Genomic DNA, 19,498 nt, shown 5'->3' on the forward strand with positions numbered 1-19,498 from the left:
TATCTACAGAGGGCCCACGTGACAATTAGGGTAATTGTGTGTGTGTGTGTGTGTGCATTGGATTGTGTGTATTGAATGACATTTATTTTGTTTTTGTATAAGAGAAGGAGTTGAAATTTGACAACCCAAACAGGTGGTCAAGACCTTGTGACATTTGAATGATGAGCCGGATGGGAAATGAAATTGAGTGAGACTTGCTTTGCTAATCTGTCAGTCTCCCCGTATGTCGCTCTCCCTTAATGTCTCTAAGTTTCTCATTCAGCGTGCCTTGGTGTCTCAAATGATGTGCCTTTCTCAGTGTCTACCTGATTTCTCTCTTTTTCTCCCCCCCCTTCCTCACTTTCTTCCATCCGAAGTGTCTCTCAGGGTCTCAGTCTCTGTCTTTCAGAGTCTTTTCCTCTAAGTGTCTCAGTTTTATATGCTTTCTCTTTCTCCCTCATTGTCAGTTGTTACCTTTTTGTTAAATATGCTGCAAATTCCTCTCTCCAGATCGGGCAAATGCATCAGCAGGGACCTTGTCGAGTTTAATGTGAGAGAATCAGAATCCAGGATCTCCTGCACTGCATCCTGACGCTCATAGATGGACCTAGAGAGACAAACAGAAAAAGGGTGCACAAATAATTATAGTCTTACCCTACTATTGTTATGTTCTGAGGTGTTATGTTGGTTTTTTAGTTAGTGTCTGGGTTTTCTGTTCCTTTCTGTTTTTTTTTTGTTAGTTTTTTGAGGGGGTGGCTTTATTTTGTCTTTTCACATTTTGGATTGTTTGCTCTTTTGTTCATGTACCTGTCCTGTTTCCCTTGTGTCAGTGTCCTGTCAGTGTGATCGCATCCACCTCTCTTTGTTAACCTGCTTCCCTTGTGTTGGCCAATCAGCTCCTTCTTCCGAGTGTTTCTTGTTCATGGTGCTCCTTGTTGCCTCGTTAGTTTTGACTGTATTTAGTTTCTTGTTTCCTTTCAGTTCTTGTTGGGTCATTGTTAACAGCAGCTGTAAATGTGTCGGAAGTGCCGCAGTGATCTTGGAATTGCTGGAGTCAAAATTATTCAGAGGAGCTGTCCGCATAAAAAGAGCAGTGCCCGATCTGATTTTAAATCCTTTCACTGTGAGTGCGATACAGTAAATTGACACACACATGCGCACACGCAGACATGAATAATTGAATGGAGAGCAAAAGTGTCACCAGATTTTTTGTGAGGTGGTTTGAAGTGAGAGTTTTATTTCTACCTACCTACCCACTATATCGACTATCTGCCAATCCAAATGGGTGAAAATAGTGGATGTGAATCAGTACTTGAAGTTTTGTTATCATGTTGTTAATTTAGAATCAATTTCACTTTTCTATTGATCCACATTGATGATTGCCCTTTTCCTCCATTTATTATTGTTGCCCTTTTTCCAAAAAAGGCTTTGAAGAGAATGAAATGGCTTTCTAGTTGCAGGTAAATAGTACCATTTTGCTGTGTTGGTACTCACTGTGGGTCTGTGAGGGGACGAGTCACCCACTTCCTAATTAGCCTCCTCCCAAACGCAGTGCGTGTGTGGTCCAGTACCCACAGCAGACTGCCCCTCACACCACCATCTGTCTATAATTGAACACACAAACACAACACACATTGCATCATTTTAAAACACAGCGTTGTTCAAGGGAAATAAAGGAAACGAAGAGGACACAGGACTTGAACTCGGGCAGAAATTTTGCATGCATGTGTGCGTGCACAGGATGTTTTATACAGAAGTCCCCCACAGCAGTCGTGCTGAACCTTTGAGCCGTTGCCCACACAAGCCAATCTTGTCACTGTGTAATTTCGAGAAAAGTGAGAAGTGCTTTAAGTCAGCTACTAACTCCTTACTGTTTGCTGTGCAATGAGGAGATAAAGTGGATTTTGTTGGTCATCAAGTACGTGTCAACACACAGTACATGTACTGAACTGAGGAACATTCAGATGACTGGGAAGGCTTGTAAAATCAATGAGTGGATGACTCAAAATAAAGGTGAATAAGTTCCATACAGATGCACATTTTTTTTTAACTGAATTCTTATCCTTCATAGCAAAACATCTTACAAATTGATCTGATGACAAGATTTGCCAAAGGTAACAGTGTAAGAATGAGACATATTTACTTGACTGTCAAATGCAAAATTTGGATCATATCTAAATTCAACTTTGTTACAGCTTCTCACCTTGCATAAACACGTTAAAGTGAACACCAGAGACGATATTAGGGCTATATATTAGGGCAATATGAGACAATAAGGGCTTTGTTGTTAGTTTTCGTTAAATTTATTTTATTCATCTATGTAATTTTCCAGTTTTTTGCAGAAAACGCATACTGTTTCATTTTTTATTATTCGCAGGCCAACCTAGCCCCTGTCTCCCATGAATAGCGCGGGTCCACTGCAACATTATACTGTATATAACATATATAGCGCATACAAGTGTGCAAAACTAGTGGACGGGTACGTCCCTCCCTCATTCAGAATTTCATTAATGATGCTGGTCTGTTCTGTCAATTGTGGCATCCTGGGAACATGCATAGTCATGGGGAAAAAAAAAATCATCAGTAACACTCAAGTGGTGTGAAACAGTATACATTATAACACCATAATTCACAATCCTATAATTTTTTTCACAATGAGTTTTCCAGTTTAGAAATTACCATATCTTCAAACATGTACAATGTTTGAACATGTGCAAATTACTGAATTTATGTCACTTACAGGAAATACTTTTAATGCACATAAAAATAGAGAAAAAGAAGTCACCTGATTGTGGAGGATTTCCAAGTTCCTGAGGGTGGCCGCACTGAGCTTCATTCCCTGCAACTCACCAGTCAGACGTTGGAAGGAGCTGCATGCACACAAATTTATTCCATTATCCAGTCCAAGGACAACACTGTCATATTTGTAAAAATGTCTTCATGTGAAGTCCTTTTCACATTGCACAAAAATGCAAACTAATGAAACGTTGAAAGGGAAGCAAATGTGAAAACCGCCAGAAATTTTACATACATGTGCTACTGTTCTATACCTTTCACTTCTAAGCACTCTCTCTAAATTGAACTCTTGGAGGTACTGGATTATAGGACCCAAACAGCAGATGACTGGGCTCTCCATTGATGCCACACTGGATAGAGAACGGCCGCCTGGACAACACAAAGGCATTTTACTTATCCAACATAATCGTAAACTACTTAAAGTCCAGTAAGCTATCATCATTGGTGACATGACATATAGAATGAAGACACCAATGATCTATTTTCAGCTCAGTGAGCATCTGAAGGATTCATTCCACAACTAGGTATTGCTATTACTATTTTTTTGATAAAGTTGATCATCTGGGATGCAGCTTAGAGTAGAGCCACTCCTCCCTTGCATTGATGTCAAAAAGTCATGTTTCATTAAAAAAAATCAATCTAGCAATGTATAAGAATTTAACAGTATCAGTATTATTTTTTGTACACTTGTATGAAAATTGGGAAAGAAGCAAGCTACTTAAACTATGCTATTTCTATTATTTTTTATGGTTCTAAACTGAACGAATTGGAGGATGAACAGCATCCTGGAGTGAATTGTGGTGTACTCTAAAGGTTCTGCTTTATTTAAAATAAATAAATACATAAAAAAGATGTGATAATAATGTAGAGTAATAGACCACACATACACACACCTTTAGCCGCTTTGTGGCAATAGAATTCTGTGACGATATTCATTGCAGAGGCAAACTCAAAGTGGGCACTGTCCCTCTTCTCAACTCGCACCTTGTCATCAGCCTGAGTACTGGAAAGAAACAAACAAAATCACATGTCATTTTCCTACCTAATGAAAAAGAAAAACAACACCGTCACAGTCAGTTGAGACATTTTTTTTTTCTCTCTCACTCACACACACGCGCACACTGCATATAAACCGCTCCATCAAATCTCATTCATTCATACTGCAATGCCGCTTTCAAGGACTCGCTAGCTTTGTTCAATCTGTTGTTGCCATGGTGACCAAGGCAAACATGTGCTATGGATGCTGTTTTTTTCCTCACACACACACACACACGCACACGCACCACGCACGCACACACACACACACACACACACACACACACACACACGAAAGAAGCCATGGCTCATCAAGTCCTCCGCAGGTAAGTCTAGGAGCAACATTGTTATTGTTCCAGTAAGCTCCATAAATCATTTAAAAAGTCAGTTCAAGCAAATGATAAGGTTCTATCGATCAGTTGAGCTCTGTAAAGCACTTCTACCAAACATGAAACGGGTAGAAAAAGTCTCCAAAAGTTTAAGGCTCACAAGCAAGGAAGTTTGGGGGTGATGGGGAATTACCACTGCTTCATAACAAATCCCTGAAGAGGATATGCATGCTGACATTTCTGACAATCTATCCTGGAATTGGTTTCAACCTATCTAACACAGGTAGTAGGGATTTTTTTCTACCCAAGTAACTTTAACTCAACATTTACCATAATTATTACATTTTACATGTTAAATAATGTACATGTTATATTAATGCATTAGTCATTTTGATCAAGTGCCTGGGATGAACTCCTGTAGTTGTGAATGTGAATGGTTGGTTGTCTTGGTGTGCCCTGCATTTGGCTGGTAACCAGTTCAGGGTGCCCCCCGCCCACTGCCCGTAGACAGCTGGGATAAGCACCAGCATGCCACCGACCCTGGGGAGGATGGGTTTGAGGTAACACTTACTGCTATTTGGAACTGTCCACAATTCCCACCACCTTGACATAGGCACCAGTTCCATCTGAAGAAAAATAGCCCCAAAGCAAGATATGGCCATCATGCTTCCTAATTGTTTTTTTATTTTTTTATTTTTTTTTTTTTTTTTTTTTTTTTTTGCGATGAGCTGTGAGCTGTGTGTTGTTTGTACCAAACATACATTTTCAAATGAAAGTATGGCCAAACAGGTATATGCGTTTGATTTTGGCATTAAAATTATTACCAGCCATTTAATTATGGCTTGTGGACCCTAATAGATTAGGACATTCAATGAAAGTTTGATTAGTTTAAATTGAGCAGGCAATTCAATCAACTTAAAAAAAATTCAAATGAGAACAGCTGTGTCCAAAACAAAAACTTCATCGGGTGAGCTTTTAAAAAAGGGTTACCCATTTCAAATTCCACTCACAAACCTGACTCGCGACCAAAGGCCAGAGGGTGGTGTGTGAAGCCACTTATATTGCACCCAGCTACCAACCAATCTCCTGGGGGCTAATTACCTGACTCTCTGCAGACACACACGCCCAGTTGCCAGGGGCCCACTGCCACCAGTCGACCCTGGAGAGGTCTAGGTAGTTGAGAAAGTAGATGAATGATAAACCAAGGTTGATCTCATTTTAATCCTTTTAAAAGGGAGATTGATCTGGGAGTAATTTGGGATTTCATTTTTTCCAAATTACATTGCTACATAATCAATGTTTAGATATATTAATTTTGAAAAAATGCACTACAAATCATTTTAATAGGATGTGAAAATCCCGGGACAGCAGAATAATCCAGTAGTTAGCATGTCTACCCTGAAACTGACTCGCTGACCAGTCCAGTGTACCCCACTTTTTGTCCAAAGTCAGCTCACCTCTGACCCTAATGATGATAAATTGTACTGGAAACTGATTAACAGACACAATCTGGAGCAGCGGCCAATTCATTTATTCATTCCATTCTGCCTCTATTGTTTCAAAATGCAAGTAATCCACAATCAATTCTTACGATCAACAGAATTGCTAATGATCAAGTCATCAGTATTCTTTTGTTACTCTGTTGTAAGAATAGCAACAGGTGGTTACACAGATTTTTTTTTTTTTTACCTTCTTCTATCTAAAGGAAAAGCCCTTAATTCTGCCAGTCAGTATATGCTTGGTGGCATAGATAAATGACTGATTATATTTGTAATTAAAAAATGATAATTGAATCATTTCCTGCAACACTCCCAATGATCTTTTACAGCGCACAAGAGTGCCATGGCACCTCCATTAAAAAGCACTGCTCTAACTGATTGGCATGTTTAGTGTAGCCTGTCAAACAATGACCGCAGGCGCTGTTATGTGCACACAAATGAATACCCATAACGCAAAAAGCAAAGCACAAATGAGGGAGAATGACAAATATGGACCAGGTAGGATGTGACAGCGGCAGAAAGCAGCTTTCTATTTATCCAATCAATCTCATCCAATCCAATCCATTTCACTTCCTCCCGCCCTGTCTTTAGATTTTCATTTGTGCATAATGCAATAAGCTCCGATAAAGAGGCGGCGCTCATCTTCTGGCACAATGCTGGGTAGCACATGTATGAACATTTGAATATGATTTTTTTTTTTAAATACAATAGTGAAGTAATGGTTGGATTTGTTCAAATAATCCATGTCAGAATATAGTTCTTCATCGTAGTCCATTGAATGCCAGCCTTCTCCCACATTCTGAAAAACATGCATGATGGACTCATGTAGACTCTAAATTACCCAAACAGGGTGAGCAATATGGCCAAAGTCAGCTGGGATAGGCTACGGCTCACCTGCGACCCTCATGAGAACAAGCACTAGACAATGGTTGGACGGATGCAGAAAAAAAGCCAACTGTGGTGTCGTGCAGTCAAAAAAAAAATAAAGGTCAACGACGCCCCCTGGTGGTTACCTGGCATTGGTAATGCTCTGCAATAACTTCTGGGTCTGCGCTGAGAGGTCAGAGGGCACCAGGATTTCCACAGGGTTTAGCATCAAGATACGGTTCTCCAGTTCGGAGCGAGAGTGATTGTCAGGGAAAGAATCCATCTGGACCTCTCCTGTGCTTGGTTGAACTGCCTGCATTTGCAAATTCCACACGTAAGACATACATTACTGTATATAGTGAACATAGATTCATTCTATTCGATTCATTTTTTTTATCGGTCACTGAATTGACTTGAGAAAAGAATCAACTTCCAATAAGCCATAGTAAAATTTAGCAAGATAAAGTTACAAAGTGCATCAGTCAAACTCACCAACAGCCCCACAGTGAGCTGCTTCTTCAACTTGTCCCAGTTTTCGCTAATGCACAACAGAATGCTGTCAGGAGGCTCCACCATGGCATCGAGGCTTCCGCCCTCAGTCACGTCATCTGGACTGCACACCGGGTTGACATCTCAGTGGACGCTTAAGGACAATGAGGCAGGAGAAAAGCAAGGCTACAAACACACGCTCTAGCCCAGTGGTGTCAAACAATTTTTTATTTTGGGCCGCATTATAGTGATTGTTTCTGTCAGAGGGCCGGAATGACTGTGAATTCAAATACATTTTAAGTGTGTTGATCACACATTTACCAAGAATTGCTATCAGAAGCCGGCAAAAACTGTTCAAAAGAGATTTGGAGGATAAGAAAATGTTTGTTTTTCTTCTCCCAATTTTTTAAACTTGCAATTTGGGTATTTTAGTCAGAAACCTGAAGTCAAATCAGCATTTCAAGGGCCGCGAAAAGCGAGGTGGCGGGCCGGATCTGGCCCCCGGGCCTTGAATTTGACACCTGTGCTCTAGCCCAAAGTGCTTTGTGGTCACATTTGATGTCAAAAACAGACAGGCCAGTTAATGTGTAATGTGTGAGGTAAAACAAAAAACAAATGAACAAAGTAACACTGTACTTACATGTGAAATTGTTTACAAGTATTGTAATACAAGTGTATTAGTCGTATTTATAAACTATGCCTAAATAACCAATTACCTAAAAGAAAAGTAATTTTAATAAACATTGTCAAACTTGTATTTTATTAATATTTAATTTTATTAGTTCCATAAAACCAGTCCTTCTGGGGAGGGCCCCCCTTGGAGGGCCCAGAGAACAGGCTTTTTGGTTTTCTGGGGGGGGGGGGGGGGGGGGGGGGGGGGGGGGGGTGCAAAGCTTGTGTAATTGCACATCCACGGCACCAGGTGGTGCACTGGCGCTCTCGTTGTCAAAGTCTGTGCAGGGGTTAGAAACTTTTTAAATTGCTGCATTTTCTTTTCTAAATGAAATTAAAGATAATGTTATTTAAACAAAACATTCAGTACAATATTTTTTGACTTTCTTCATGTTTAATGTTGATGCTCCTGTCAAATCAGAGTGAAGCCTGTTGCTGACCAAACATGATAACAAGCAGAGTTTGCACATGATATTCCAATTTATGAAAAAAGAATTCGAGGTAAGAGATTCACAACACTCTGCTGCTGCGCTGGACCTACAAGACACGTGATTGGCTCCCAGCGTGACCATCAACCGATGAGGGGGTAGATTGCAACTCCCGCCAAGGAGTTGAACAGTATCTTCTCCTGTCCTCATCAGTCGATGAGCCGGGAGCCAATTACGTGTCATGTTGGAGGGCCTCACAGATTGGCTGTGCAGTCTCCCACATGAAATTCACACCGCTGCGAGAGAGACTAAATGGAAACAACGAATTGTAAATCTCTTAGATATTTTTCTTTTATAATAAATTGGAATTTCACGTGTAAAAACTTTGCTTTTTATCATGTTTGGTCAGCTACAGGCTTCACTGTAATTCGACTTCCGGGCGCCGTTATTACGAAGCTCCTCGTGTCTCTCCGTGAGACTACAACCAAGGGATGGAAATGGGAAGGGATAACGGTAAAGTTACTGTATAAGGTTTAATAATTTAAGATTTAAGTAAATGTGTGTACTGCAGTAGTTTGACATCCAAGAAGTGCTCATGCCATGTTAATTTACAGTTAACTCATCCTTCTAGCATGCAGGGAACGTTCATAGCGGGTCTCTCCGCAATATACCTTTAAAAAAAAAAAAATTCAAGAAATCACCCCGCTTGAGGGAAGTCAACAAGTGTGTGCCAGTCAATTGCCAGGCATGCTATAAAGATCCATTTAAATCTTGCTAGCAGTCTCTCTGCAACCTCTCCCAATGTTTTATATCCATAGGAATATCATGGCAGGTGAGAAAATTCTTCAGGTATATCTGTAAATCCGGTCACATTTTTTTTTTAATTGGATTATGCCATTAACCCTTTGATGTGCCATAATTTCCTCATCACTGCCCTTGCCCAACCATTAACAAAATAAATACATCCAAAAGCTAACAGACTCATAAATTGTGCACTACCGAGCATCTAGCGCTTCAAAAGGATACCCTCCCCCACCAGTGTGGACTTGGTGTACAGAGCACTGAGTTGCCGGGTAAACAGAGCATTCTTATTGGCCCCTGACGCTTTGAGAGCAGTAGTCTCTGTCTGCTTGACGACACCCACCTGCACAATAAAAACCAACACAACAGAGTTAATAACAGAACCATCTTCACGACATCAGTGACCTAACCGCGCAAATGTTGATTTGTGAAGTGTAATTGACTGTGACTCGTAACCGTCCAAGGAAAAGCATATGATACTTCTCCAATAGTTCCAGTAAAGAAAATTAAGAAAACTAATACAATTACTTTTATGGTTCAGGTTTTTTTTATGTAAATTACATTGAACAATGATTAATTTTGTTGCATATTTTTTTAAATGACAAAGGCTATAAGTTTAACAATAAAACCCCCTCAATCAAAATCATTCCTAATGGTACACTGGCTTGCAATGAAGTGAACACTATCTTTATCAATGGTAACCTAGCAACACGTGATTTAGCACTCTCATGGTCGATAGACAAGCTAGGACAGCTCTATTTTGTACACACAGACAATTTTTATTCCTAGAAATGCTTTTGAGAAGACCAAACCCTTACCTGTTTCTAATTGTCACTATAAAACCATTATGTAAACTTGTTGTGTCTGGAGATGGTTGAGTTAAGGATTCTGCGATCATCCAAAATATTCAGAAAAAAAATCATTACATATTTCACTTTGCCCGCATAATGAATAAATGATGACAGCAACGGATGAAGATTCCGACATTTTAAATTCAGCATTTTTTGGGGGCGTTCCCATTATATGTCGGTCCGTCAGCCAAAGTGGCGTCCATGACGGACAGTCCGTCGGTGCTGACGAAATGCCCACCTCTGAGAATATATATGATTTTTTTAATGTCACCTACTAAAAAAAGCATAGAAGTTCACAATAATTTCACAAGATCAATTTGTATGTTTCACGTACAACAATATGGGGCTCATAACATCGCTGTTTTTAAACCAAATTCTTTGCGGTCTTGATTCATACCTTGTGGCCATGGGACACCAGTCGCCTGACGTGAACGAACAACCGGTGAGCGGGGATGCTGCACGTCATAAAGTTATGGTCCAAGTGGCAGACGATGTTCAGTTCCTTTGCTGCAATCTAACAAAACACCCCATTGAAATTGACAAGCTTAGTTCAACTATATTTCACAGAGGCTTCTTACCTCAGCGTCAGCTCCAAAAAAACGATACTTGTATCCACACTCCACAGCCAACAGGACATCTTTGTGCACTTGTTTTAGCTGGATGACCTGCTGCTCTAGCGGAGTGTACGCACTCTTTGTGCGTCTGCAGAGGGCGCTATTATCTGATGGAAGACTGTTGACCTCTGCAGCGGTTGCTTCATTTTGTCCTCCTTTGCCCGATGCTTTGGAAAAATGAGAGAAGCAGAAGGCCTGTGGGAAGAAAATGTAGTCGTCCAGTGATTGCATTTATCGGTGCAGAGCCGGATTGTGCTTTAAAAAAATGAAAAGTTCATGTGTTTAACTCGCTGCCTGCCAACTCCAATGACTCTAGAATCAGTATCATGCATTATTCTAAGGCTCTTGGTTGTGACGCTAGGAATGAACCGATATCACATTTTCCCGACAAAGACGCAAACGTAGATTTGCATATTTGTCAGTGCTGATTACAGATGACATTTGCCTTTTAATTGTGATGAATACTGTATGTGGTTAAAAGACACGCAACACAAACATTTCTTAGAGTGAACGTTTCTTTGCAAAATATGACTTTATAAAGTAAAAGTTTGTCATTTCCGATATTTTACCTCTCTTCGTGCTACATTTAAATGTAGTCCATAATAAGGTATTTTAGTTATGAGTTAGTTCGGTCTTAAGTTTAGGAGAACTACTGTATTTAAAAGGAGTATTTACTGCACTGATTTGGAAAAAAACTTTCCACATGAAATGCTAAAAAAAAAAAAAATGTTACAGGATCCAATAGTTACCATTACGGTAAATGCTTAAGACTTTCTTAACTGTAGTAAGAGAAAGAAAATAAATTACTTGCTCGAGAGCACCTCTGACTGAGCATCGGTCAAGAATAAAGATGGAGAGTGTGGCTTTTATGAATCAGCACAGCTTAGGGCTGGAAAAAGTCAACCAAGTCCGGAAGTCGATTTTAAAAATAGGTCTTCAGAAAAGATCTGCTTAAGAGCTCCACCAGAGCCAGCCATGTTTGTGCAACCGCTCCACTTCAATTGAAAACACCCGTATGCAATGACCATCTTGACATTTGGTGTTTACTCATGGAATATTGTTGAAGCATCATCTGTAAGTGACATTAAAGACATGATCAAATGTGCAATTAAGTATGTAAATGTGAATGTGAACCAAGTTGTAGATCCCTTTGTAAACTATTTCTAAAAAATATAAATGAATAAAACATTGGAAAATATTGGAGGGGGGGTCAGCTGCTCATTTATTATATGCAATATTCTATTTTCAAGAAGATTCAATAGTGACAGCTCTCAGCACGGCTGATCTCACCTCTGCCAGGTACCCAGTCCATACTTTAATGTATTTTCCGAACACTATGTACAAGTAGTAAGTTGAGCAATATTTGAACACACATTAAGTACACCGCATTCAGTACTTTTTGTTTGTTTTTTTTGTTGTTGTTTCTTAGCTCAGTAGCTTGTGTTTCCCCAAAGCATGACATGTGCCACCGTGGTAATGTCAACTTGGGCCCACTTGACATTGAACTTGCAAAAAATGCCTAATACTATGATGAGCAGATTCGCCCATAAGGTCTGCCATTGAGTACCTGCTTTGAACTCTGCTCATCTTGCTCGTTCTCTGTGAGCTGGAGGTTGTTGTGTTGACTGCTGACATCAGTAGAAGAGCCATGGTTTCCACTGCTAGCCTCCTTGGCGCCAGTCACAATATCACAGATCTTGCCACCAGGCTCAGTTGTGCAAGTGAAGGCTTTCAGCCTCTCCAAAGTTGAGGTGCACAAACCCTGCGATCCCCTGCTCAATGGCTTTTGTTCTGAATAGACAATAATGATGGGAATGATGAAATTAGTGTTGACGTGATTAACAAAATTCTGACTCAGATGATGTACATACACTGTAAAAGCACCTTGATGCAAACTCTGAAATGACAGCCAAGAAAATCTCACACATCAGTAAAAGCTAAAGTAAAAACATGGAATTTTAACTTTGTATTTGTATTATCTTAGCAGTGATTGTATGGGCTGATAGTATATGGACTTCCACCTACGTCCACCACAATCAGAAACGGATTGTTACCTTGCTGTCATAATGTCTCCCCTAAGCTTTCAGGGCAGCAAGTAGTTTTGTAACGAGGGCCAACACTGACGAAAAGAGGGGTGGACAGAAAGTGTGACCAGAATGACAGAAGACCCGTAGAAGGTGCACATCTTTGTCTAGAGTTCTAAGTTGCATGAACCTTTTTTTTTTCCCCTGGCAGCCTCTGCAAATCGGAAAAAGGCAGTCTATAATACTACAATGTTGATTTGCATTTGCCTAATTGTTCAGCCCTGAATCCTAGTGCCTTGAATTGATCTCAAATGTTCTGCTTTGGTTATCTTGGAAGAAGTTAGACATACAGTGTTATAAATACAACAAACTAGGGGGCAACAACACAATTTCTCACCTGCAGGGCCCTGAGTGGATGCAATGTCACGGCCTCCGTCAGCCACCTGCAGGGAGAGCCTGGCCTGTTCGGAAGGTAGCTCAGGGTCACGGTGTTGGGAGACACGCTTCTGAATGGTGGTCAAAGCAAAGGTATGGGTGACAAGATGACAACAGTGGTGGGTCATCTGAGCTAGCAAGGCCATCGTTGCTGGCCTACACACCATTGACCCATATTAGCGACCTAAATTAGAACGCACTGCTTTCTTACACATTCTACTCCAGAAATAATAGTTCTACCTGATGCACCTCATACTGCATAAGCAATAAGACGCTTTCTTTAATTGAATTTCAAATTTGCCTCACAATGAGTAACGTCAACATTTCTTTCCACTGATTGAAAGGGAACGCACGCCAATTTCGATCTACACACAAATGCATTTAATGGGCAGCCTCTTTGCTTCTGTAATGCATTTTATTTTTCAAATTTCCTTATGTGAATGAATAAACATTGATTCTGAGCTGTTCGGTATGTTCGTGGCGTGACAGTGGTGGTAGAAATTAGAGTGGATTAAGGAAATCCTCATAGAAGGCCCAAGTACTAAATGCACGGCCCGCCACCAAGAGACAGGCACGATAAAATCACTCACGTAGCACATGATGGACAGCCTCACCTTGCCATTAGGGTGAATATAATCCCTTCGCGATTTTGGCGCGTCGCCTCTGCCACTGCTTAGCCCCCCAAAGTATCTGCTAATGGTCGTCTGAGCGGCACACGACTTTTTTAGAGCTTTGGGCATCCTACCTGTCACCTGTTACTTTGCCGGACGATATTAATGTTTGGTGCATTGACAGGCAGTGCTATGAGTAGGCTGCAGACAGCACATTTTTCAAAACACAGCGTCGCGCGTTATGCGCTCACAGTCGCGTTGATGACGTATTAATCAAGCCATCCATAATCGTATGGTTTCCTGTTGAGGATTTTTAGTTTTAAACTACACAAAATCATATCTGGTAATATATTTGTCTTTGTGCGCGCTTAAATGACTTTGGCGATATAAACTTAATGTATCTAATTTTTTGCATTCATGTAGATCTGTGGAGATTATCTAAGTCTATAAATATGCACCGTAACGAATGATTTTATTTTGAAAGAACACTTACATTCGGTCTTGTCACGCCGAGTCAAAAAACAAAGTGAAAAACTACTATAAACCGGTCTAGTGGTTGGTTGGTTGGTTGGTTGGTTGGTTGGATGGATGGATGGATGGATGGATGGATGGATGGATGGAATGTGAATGCACTATGTGATTTGAAAATTCCATACTGATTTTGTCCATACTGATTTTGTTCAGCATCACTGATGAATACATATCAAATAAAATAACGAACTGGGGAGAAAAAGTCTTTGACTGTAGCATGGCCGAAACCTGCAATTGTGGATGTATTTCATATTAAGAAACAATATTTTCTTTTTGGGTTGTGGATTTATTTTGCTTTGAAAGTAACCACCTAAGCCTTGGGGAAAAAACCGACTTTCAAGATGGGAGAGGGCTACAAGACTGAATACAGCATTTATTTTGTAGATGTCAAAAGCAATTGACACCGAGAGCGTGTCATCATAACCGCCACTCATAAAGGCCAATCTGACACATAAGAGCTTTAATGCTTGATGACCACTTGTCATACAATGACTGAATTTCCCTTTGCATGTATTTCCTTTCTAAAAACAGCAGCAGATAGAAGGTGACGATTTGATTGTTTTCTGGTCCGACACATGATTTTCTTCAAGAGTAAGAACTCATTTTCTAACATGTTAAAGATGCTTGTATGTTACATCACTGTATGTCGACACCGAGGACATAATTGGGTTGAGCGGTGAAACACGAATGAAAATTGGGTAGTCGCGCACTGAGATCACCTGTTGCAGATAGGGTCTACAACCTGCGGGTCGGGAGCTGCGCGCGGCTCTGTAGCGCCACCTAGAGAAATTAAGATAAATAAAATGAAATAAGATTCGACATCACATAGGAGAAATTAATTGTAACTGTAAAAGCAAAATGGGCAACTTGTGCAACGGGGTCATGCTTGCTGCCTTCGTTTCATTATATCCTTAATTGCGTCGTTCAAAATGTTTAGTTGACCCTAGTTACATGATTGCTGGCAAAAAAAGTCGGAAAGTATTGAAGAAACAAAACTGCAAATGTAATGTTATTCCTATATGCATGGGTATTTGCATCACACAATTGAACAAACACACACGCACTCCCACACAAAAAGCGGTTCGTATTTTCAAACCTCCAGGTCCCCTGTTCAAATAAAGCACCAGTTGTTCTGCTACATGAAAAGATCTCACTTTATTTTTTTTACCCTGTTGCCACTCTGCTAGCCTATAGAACACCAAACATTTTTGCAATTTTATTCATAACCAAAAGAGCCCTCTACAGTGTTGTATTTCATAGAAACATACAGCAATAACAATTAATTAGGACATGAAAGATTAGCCAACCGTGCATCATGTCAAGCTTTATTTCATTCTGGTCTTTCTGGTGTGTGGGCCTTGGACACCTGGGAGCAATATAACAGCAAATTTGGTGATAACAGAAGTTACTGCGTCAATACTGTTCTATTTGTTTATGCGCATGATAATGTGTCAGTGCGTATTGTATGATTGCTTGTTGTGATGCCACCATTAATGTTAAGACATGAGCATGGCAATTTGAAGGAATATTACAAGTATGTTATGTTGCAACATGCCTCTTATTGGAATACTTATTTATTAGGTTATTGTTAAGTTCACCAGTGCAGCACTTGTAACTCAAAATAACTGGCCCCAAATGATTATAGGTACTGTAACCCAGTCTGCCCAAAATCCCCAGCTACCCAGATGCGTGTTTGAAAAACAACCTAGAACTTTTTTATGTTACAATGTTTCTCTCGATTTTTTAAAAAAAATTTTTGTCCTGGCACCAGAGTAACCCCGCAACACCAAAAAACAAAACAAATACTTGATGGTCGATCATGTACAAACAAGTCCAAAGTTTTCAAGAAAAGGCATTTTAGGTGCGTGCATTGCCATGACAACAGGAGCAGACAAATTGTCAAATTTCAACATCATCATTGCACACATGCAAGTATGGTCATCGTATTAAAACTACCAATACGTGCCAATCTAAAATCAGATGGTACTAAAATAAGGAATGGCACCATGGTTAAGGAATGTTGATGCAAGAAGTAGGCTAAGTGATTTTCAAACTAGAGCCCGCAAGGGATCTGGCCCGCAAAACAGTTTGAAAAAAATAACACATTTTTTTAAAGTGCATATCTACATACAGGGACCATAAGACAGAATTAGTAAACAAATCCCCTCCTCCTACTTTAGTTTTGGGCCAATTAGAAGCGCTTACACGTTTGTGACATGTCGTCACACTGATCTGACATCAGATGATTCAAATAGTTGTTTTTAACGGAAGGTGTTTTGCAATATCTGTCTGTTGTAAAGTTTACACTTTACTTAAAAATATACAGTTAGAGTACAAGGAAAATATACAACTATTTTCATAACGTTACATCTCTCCTCTAAAGCAAAACAAATTTGTCATCATAACACTTTTTTGTCATGTGTTCAAATTAATAGGAAAAGATTTGATCAAATTATTCCATGTTGACCCAAATGTTTTGAGAACCCCTGATCTAGTGCATATGCTGTACATTCATAAAAACATCCATCAATTAAATGACATGTAGGACAGGAACACTAAAAGCATGTCAAACACTTATTCAAAAAATTTGAAGTCCTTAGTATTAACAATAACACAATTGCAGTCACAGGGTTAATAGTCAATTAATGGCTTAGCTCAAAGGGTGAACTTATTACTTGATGAGTGGCCAACATTGGTGATAAAGACACATATCGGTTTGCTTATTAACAGGTACACTAGCATATAAGGACGTGAAGCCTCTGCCAACTCTGTGGAAGACTGCGGCAATGATACAATCAGAGATCGTTTACTACTGTCTGAAAGGCACATATATGAGAAGAGGATGGAACAATACGATTGAATTTCATTCTGGGTCCGGCTGACAAACATGAACAGTGCCCGTTGAACGCCATTCCACATCAGTGGATTCCACATCTATTGTAAAATACAGCAGTGGATTTGTTGAACCCGTCAAGATAGAGTGCATGTTTCAAAGACCCTAAGATCCGCAGTAGTTTTATGAATAAAACAAGTACAGTGGTGCCTTGAGAAGGAGAAAACTGAAATACTAGCACTTGAATGGTAGCAGCAAATTTAATATATAAGACGAGAAAAATAGGCATCAGTTATTTTGGAAAATAGGTAAAAAAAAAAAAAAAAAAAATTAAGAGCAGGTTTCCTGTAAAACATTCATGTCAGTGTGCTAACGCATGTCCAGTGCTAATGCTAAATAGCATCTATTTTGAGATGCTACTATCTTAACGAAACAAGAGTGCAAATTGTGCAGTAACACCTCACAGAGAAAATAAAACTGTTATTCTGATTTTCTGAAAAAATAAAAAATAATATTACAACATAGTCAGAAGCTGATGAGAAATCTCACTCGAACATCTCTGCCTTGTACTGGCCTGAAATCACTAAGGCAGCATGCCAGAAAGGGCATCGCTGCACAATGTTCATTCAGTTGATGCAGTGTGCCGAAAATTATTTCATTTTTTATTTTATTTTATTTGCAGTGTGATAGGAATTTTTTTTAAAAACAATTCTACAGTCATTAATGTATGTTAAATGTGCATTAGTATGGAGTTTTTTCTCATAATACACATACAAATATTTTGTTTTCTGGGGGATAAAGCTAAATTTTGATAAATGTAGATACAAGTGTTGTGACAGACAAACCTGGTTATTGTATGAATTGAAGTCAGAGATCAAGGCACCACTGTATGTTTGTTTAACTTTAACACACACCAATAAATCATCGACGTTTTGAAATTTAACAAATGGTCAAATGTTTTTTTTTTTCCCCAGAAAACATGAAAAACTGAACCAAATAGTGAGTAGAAACTTAATTTCAGTAGTACAATTGCATGAATTGCTCAACTAAGATGGAGTTGATTTTAGCAGAGTTGACCAGCATTGTTAAAATACGATTTTAGTCATTATTTTGGGAAGGTGACAATATACTGTCGTTAAGCCACAGATTCCTTTGACTGACAAAGCAGTCATGTTCCGTTTAAATAAAACCAGTTTCTTTTATTTGGCACGTGTGTTCATGACAACATATACCTGAAAAGAGCAAGAGAGGGCCTGTTCGAATGCATGGGATGAGTTCAGTGAACCCATGTAAAGTAGGCAATCTCATCTAGGTCAACCGGGTAGTCCGTGAGGTACTTGGGGCCCTTAAGAAAATGTTCCCCCTTGTAGCTACGCCATCTTCCTGCAGGCAAATAGATGTCTCGTTCCTGCTTGCCTGGTTCCAACACTGGCGCCACCATCAAGTCATCACCAATCAGAAACTGGGAGTCCACTTTATAAGCCGCCTCGTCGTCATTGGCTATCCACCAAAGGGGCCTGATGATGGGATCTCCTGTGTTCAGTACCTCATGGGCTAGCTCTAGAACCCTTGGGGCAACCAGAAACTCGTGCAGTTTTGTAAACTTTTTCGCTATTTCCACCACCTGCACAGAGATGCATGATTTGTAGGACAACGGTGACACAAACCAGAAATACATTTAAAAAAAAAAAACACTTGTAAGTCGCTCACTAAAAGTAAATCACCTGTTTTCTTAACTCTTTCAGTGCCACGTGTTAACTGAAAAGGCAAACCCTTGAATGACAGTCATTTTCCAGGATTTTGATGCATCTTTCAAGACCGACCTAATACAGTATTGTATTCTGTGGCTATGTAGACATTGTTGGTACCATATGAGATTCCATTCCTTACCTAGAAATGTAAGATTCTATCTTATTCTGTTCTTTAGAAATCAGTTTGAAAATAGGTCATTTGAGAGACACCAAGCTATCTCCTGTGAAAAGATGTGTTTTCTTTACAACAGTGACTTTGATACAAATATTTTTTAGTGTCTGAAACATCTCGAGAGTCCTTCCCTTTGAACATCAACAAAAACAGTGAAAATGTGTTTTTGATGGCAAAATAAAATTTTGTGTGTGTATATAATGTAAGCAACTACAACAGTGCTCAATTGGCATGATAAAGGGAGCACTGGCCACGAGTGTCATCTATCTATTCATTAAAAAAAAAAAATGTAGCTCTAGTTTTGTCAATGGCACACAACCTAAGTATTTTACAGGACGAAAATTCTTGTGCATGGCAGTGAAAGAGTTAAGAGGAAGAAAGTCAGTTCAATAAATCAGTCTTTAAAATTGAAAACTGAGAATGAAAATGTAAACCCAAGGAAATCACACTTTCATATATCCATTGATATAACAAATTAGAACTTGATATGTAGCTTATTTTCCGAACTATAAACCACACCGGTATATAAGCTGCAGCAGCAAAGAAAAAAAAACCAAAGAAAACTATGTATGTGTGTATGTATATATATATATATATATATATATATATATATATATACACACACACACATACATACATACATACATATATACAGTCGGCCCCCGGTTTACGAACACCCTCTTTTACGAACATTTCGACTTACGAACGTGGACCACGGAATTTTTTGTCCCCCACTTACGTGCAAACCTTTCAACTTACGAACAATCTGGAATGCCGGCCA

General features: G+C 39.5%; 3 protein-coding genes across 9 annotated transcripts in view; 1 reads left to right on the top strand and 2 right to left on the bottom strand.

Moving 5' to 3' along the window:
* msh3 (mutS homolog 3 (E. coli)) overlaps positions 1–13,662 on the bottom strand; it is a 41,668-nt gene extending 28,006 nt beyond the window's left edge. The window contains exons 1-13 of one of the 2 annotated variants that reach the window (XM_088432890.1): positions 13,434–13,662; positions 12,782–12,890; positions 11,928–12,151; positions 10,325–10,555; positions 10,144–10,260; positions 9,121–9,238; positions 6,998–7,137; positions 6,652–6,818; positions 3,669–3,778; positions 3,030–3,144; positions 2,765–2,849; positions 1,474–1,583; positions 454–586 (exon numbers count right to left, since the gene is read on the bottom strand). In XM_088432890.1, the coding sequence (XP_088289016.1) occupies positions 454–586; positions 1,474–1,583; positions 2,765–2,849; positions 3,030–3,144; positions 3,669–3,778; positions 6,652–6,818; positions 6,998–7,137; positions 9,121–9,238; positions 10,144–10,260; positions 10,325–10,555; positions 11,928–12,151; positions 12,782–12,890; positions 13,434–13,559 (1,785 nt within the window). In that variant the 5' untranslated portion in view covers positions 13,560–13,662. Of the gene's footprint in view, positions 1–453; positions 587–1,473; positions 1,584–2,764; positions 2,850–3,029; positions 3,145–3,668; positions 3,779–6,651; positions 6,819–6,997; positions 7,138–9,120; positions 9,239–10,143; positions 10,261–10,324; positions 10,556–11,927; positions 12,152–12,781; positions 12,891–13,409 lie in introns of both variants that reach the window. The other variant, XM_088432880.1, reaches the window with a different exon arrangement.
* A 766-nt stretch (positions 13,663–14,428) lies between these two features.
* izumo1 (izumo sperm-egg fusion 1) overlaps positions 14,429–19,498 on the top strand; it is an 18,072-nt gene continuing 13,002 nt past the window's right edge. For 3 of the 5 annotated variants that reach the window (XM_088426230.1, XM_088426239.1, XM_088426248.1), the window contains exon 1: positions 14,429–14,552. In XM_088426230.1, coding sequence (XP_088282356.1) covers positions 14,537–14,552 — 16 coding nt within the window. In that variant the 5' untranslated portion in view covers positions 14,429–14,536. The remainder of the gene's footprint in view (positions 14,553–19,498) is intronic. The other 2 variants (XM_088426256.1, XM_088426264.1) reach the window with 2 other exon arrangements.
* LOC148429613 (alpha-galactosidase MYORG-like) overlaps positions 14,512–19,498 on the bottom strand; it is a 12,996-nt gene continuing 8,009 nt past the window's right edge. The window contains exons 6-7 of one of the 2 annotated variants that reach the window (XM_088426219.1): positions 18,027–18,418; positions 14,512–14,741 (exon numbers count right to left, since the gene is read on the bottom strand). In XM_088426219.1, the coding sequence (XP_088282345.1) occupies positions 18,071–18,418 (348 nt within the window). In that variant the 3' untranslated portion in view covers positions 14,512–14,741; positions 18,027–18,070. Of the gene's footprint in view, positions 14,742–15,714; positions 18,419–19,498 lie in introns of those variants that run through there. The other variant, XM_088426210.1, reaches the window with a different exon arrangement.

The sequence above is a fragment of the Hippichthys cyanospilos genome, chromosome 1, assembly GCF_059441005.1.
Source record: "Hippichthys cyanospilos isolate Australia breed blue-spotted pipefish chromosome 1, RoL_Hcya_1.0, whole genome shotgun sequence".
NCBI classification, from domain to species: Eukaryota; Metazoa; Chordata; class Actinopteri; order Syngnathiformes; family Syngnathidae; genus Hippichthys; species Hippichthys cyanospilos.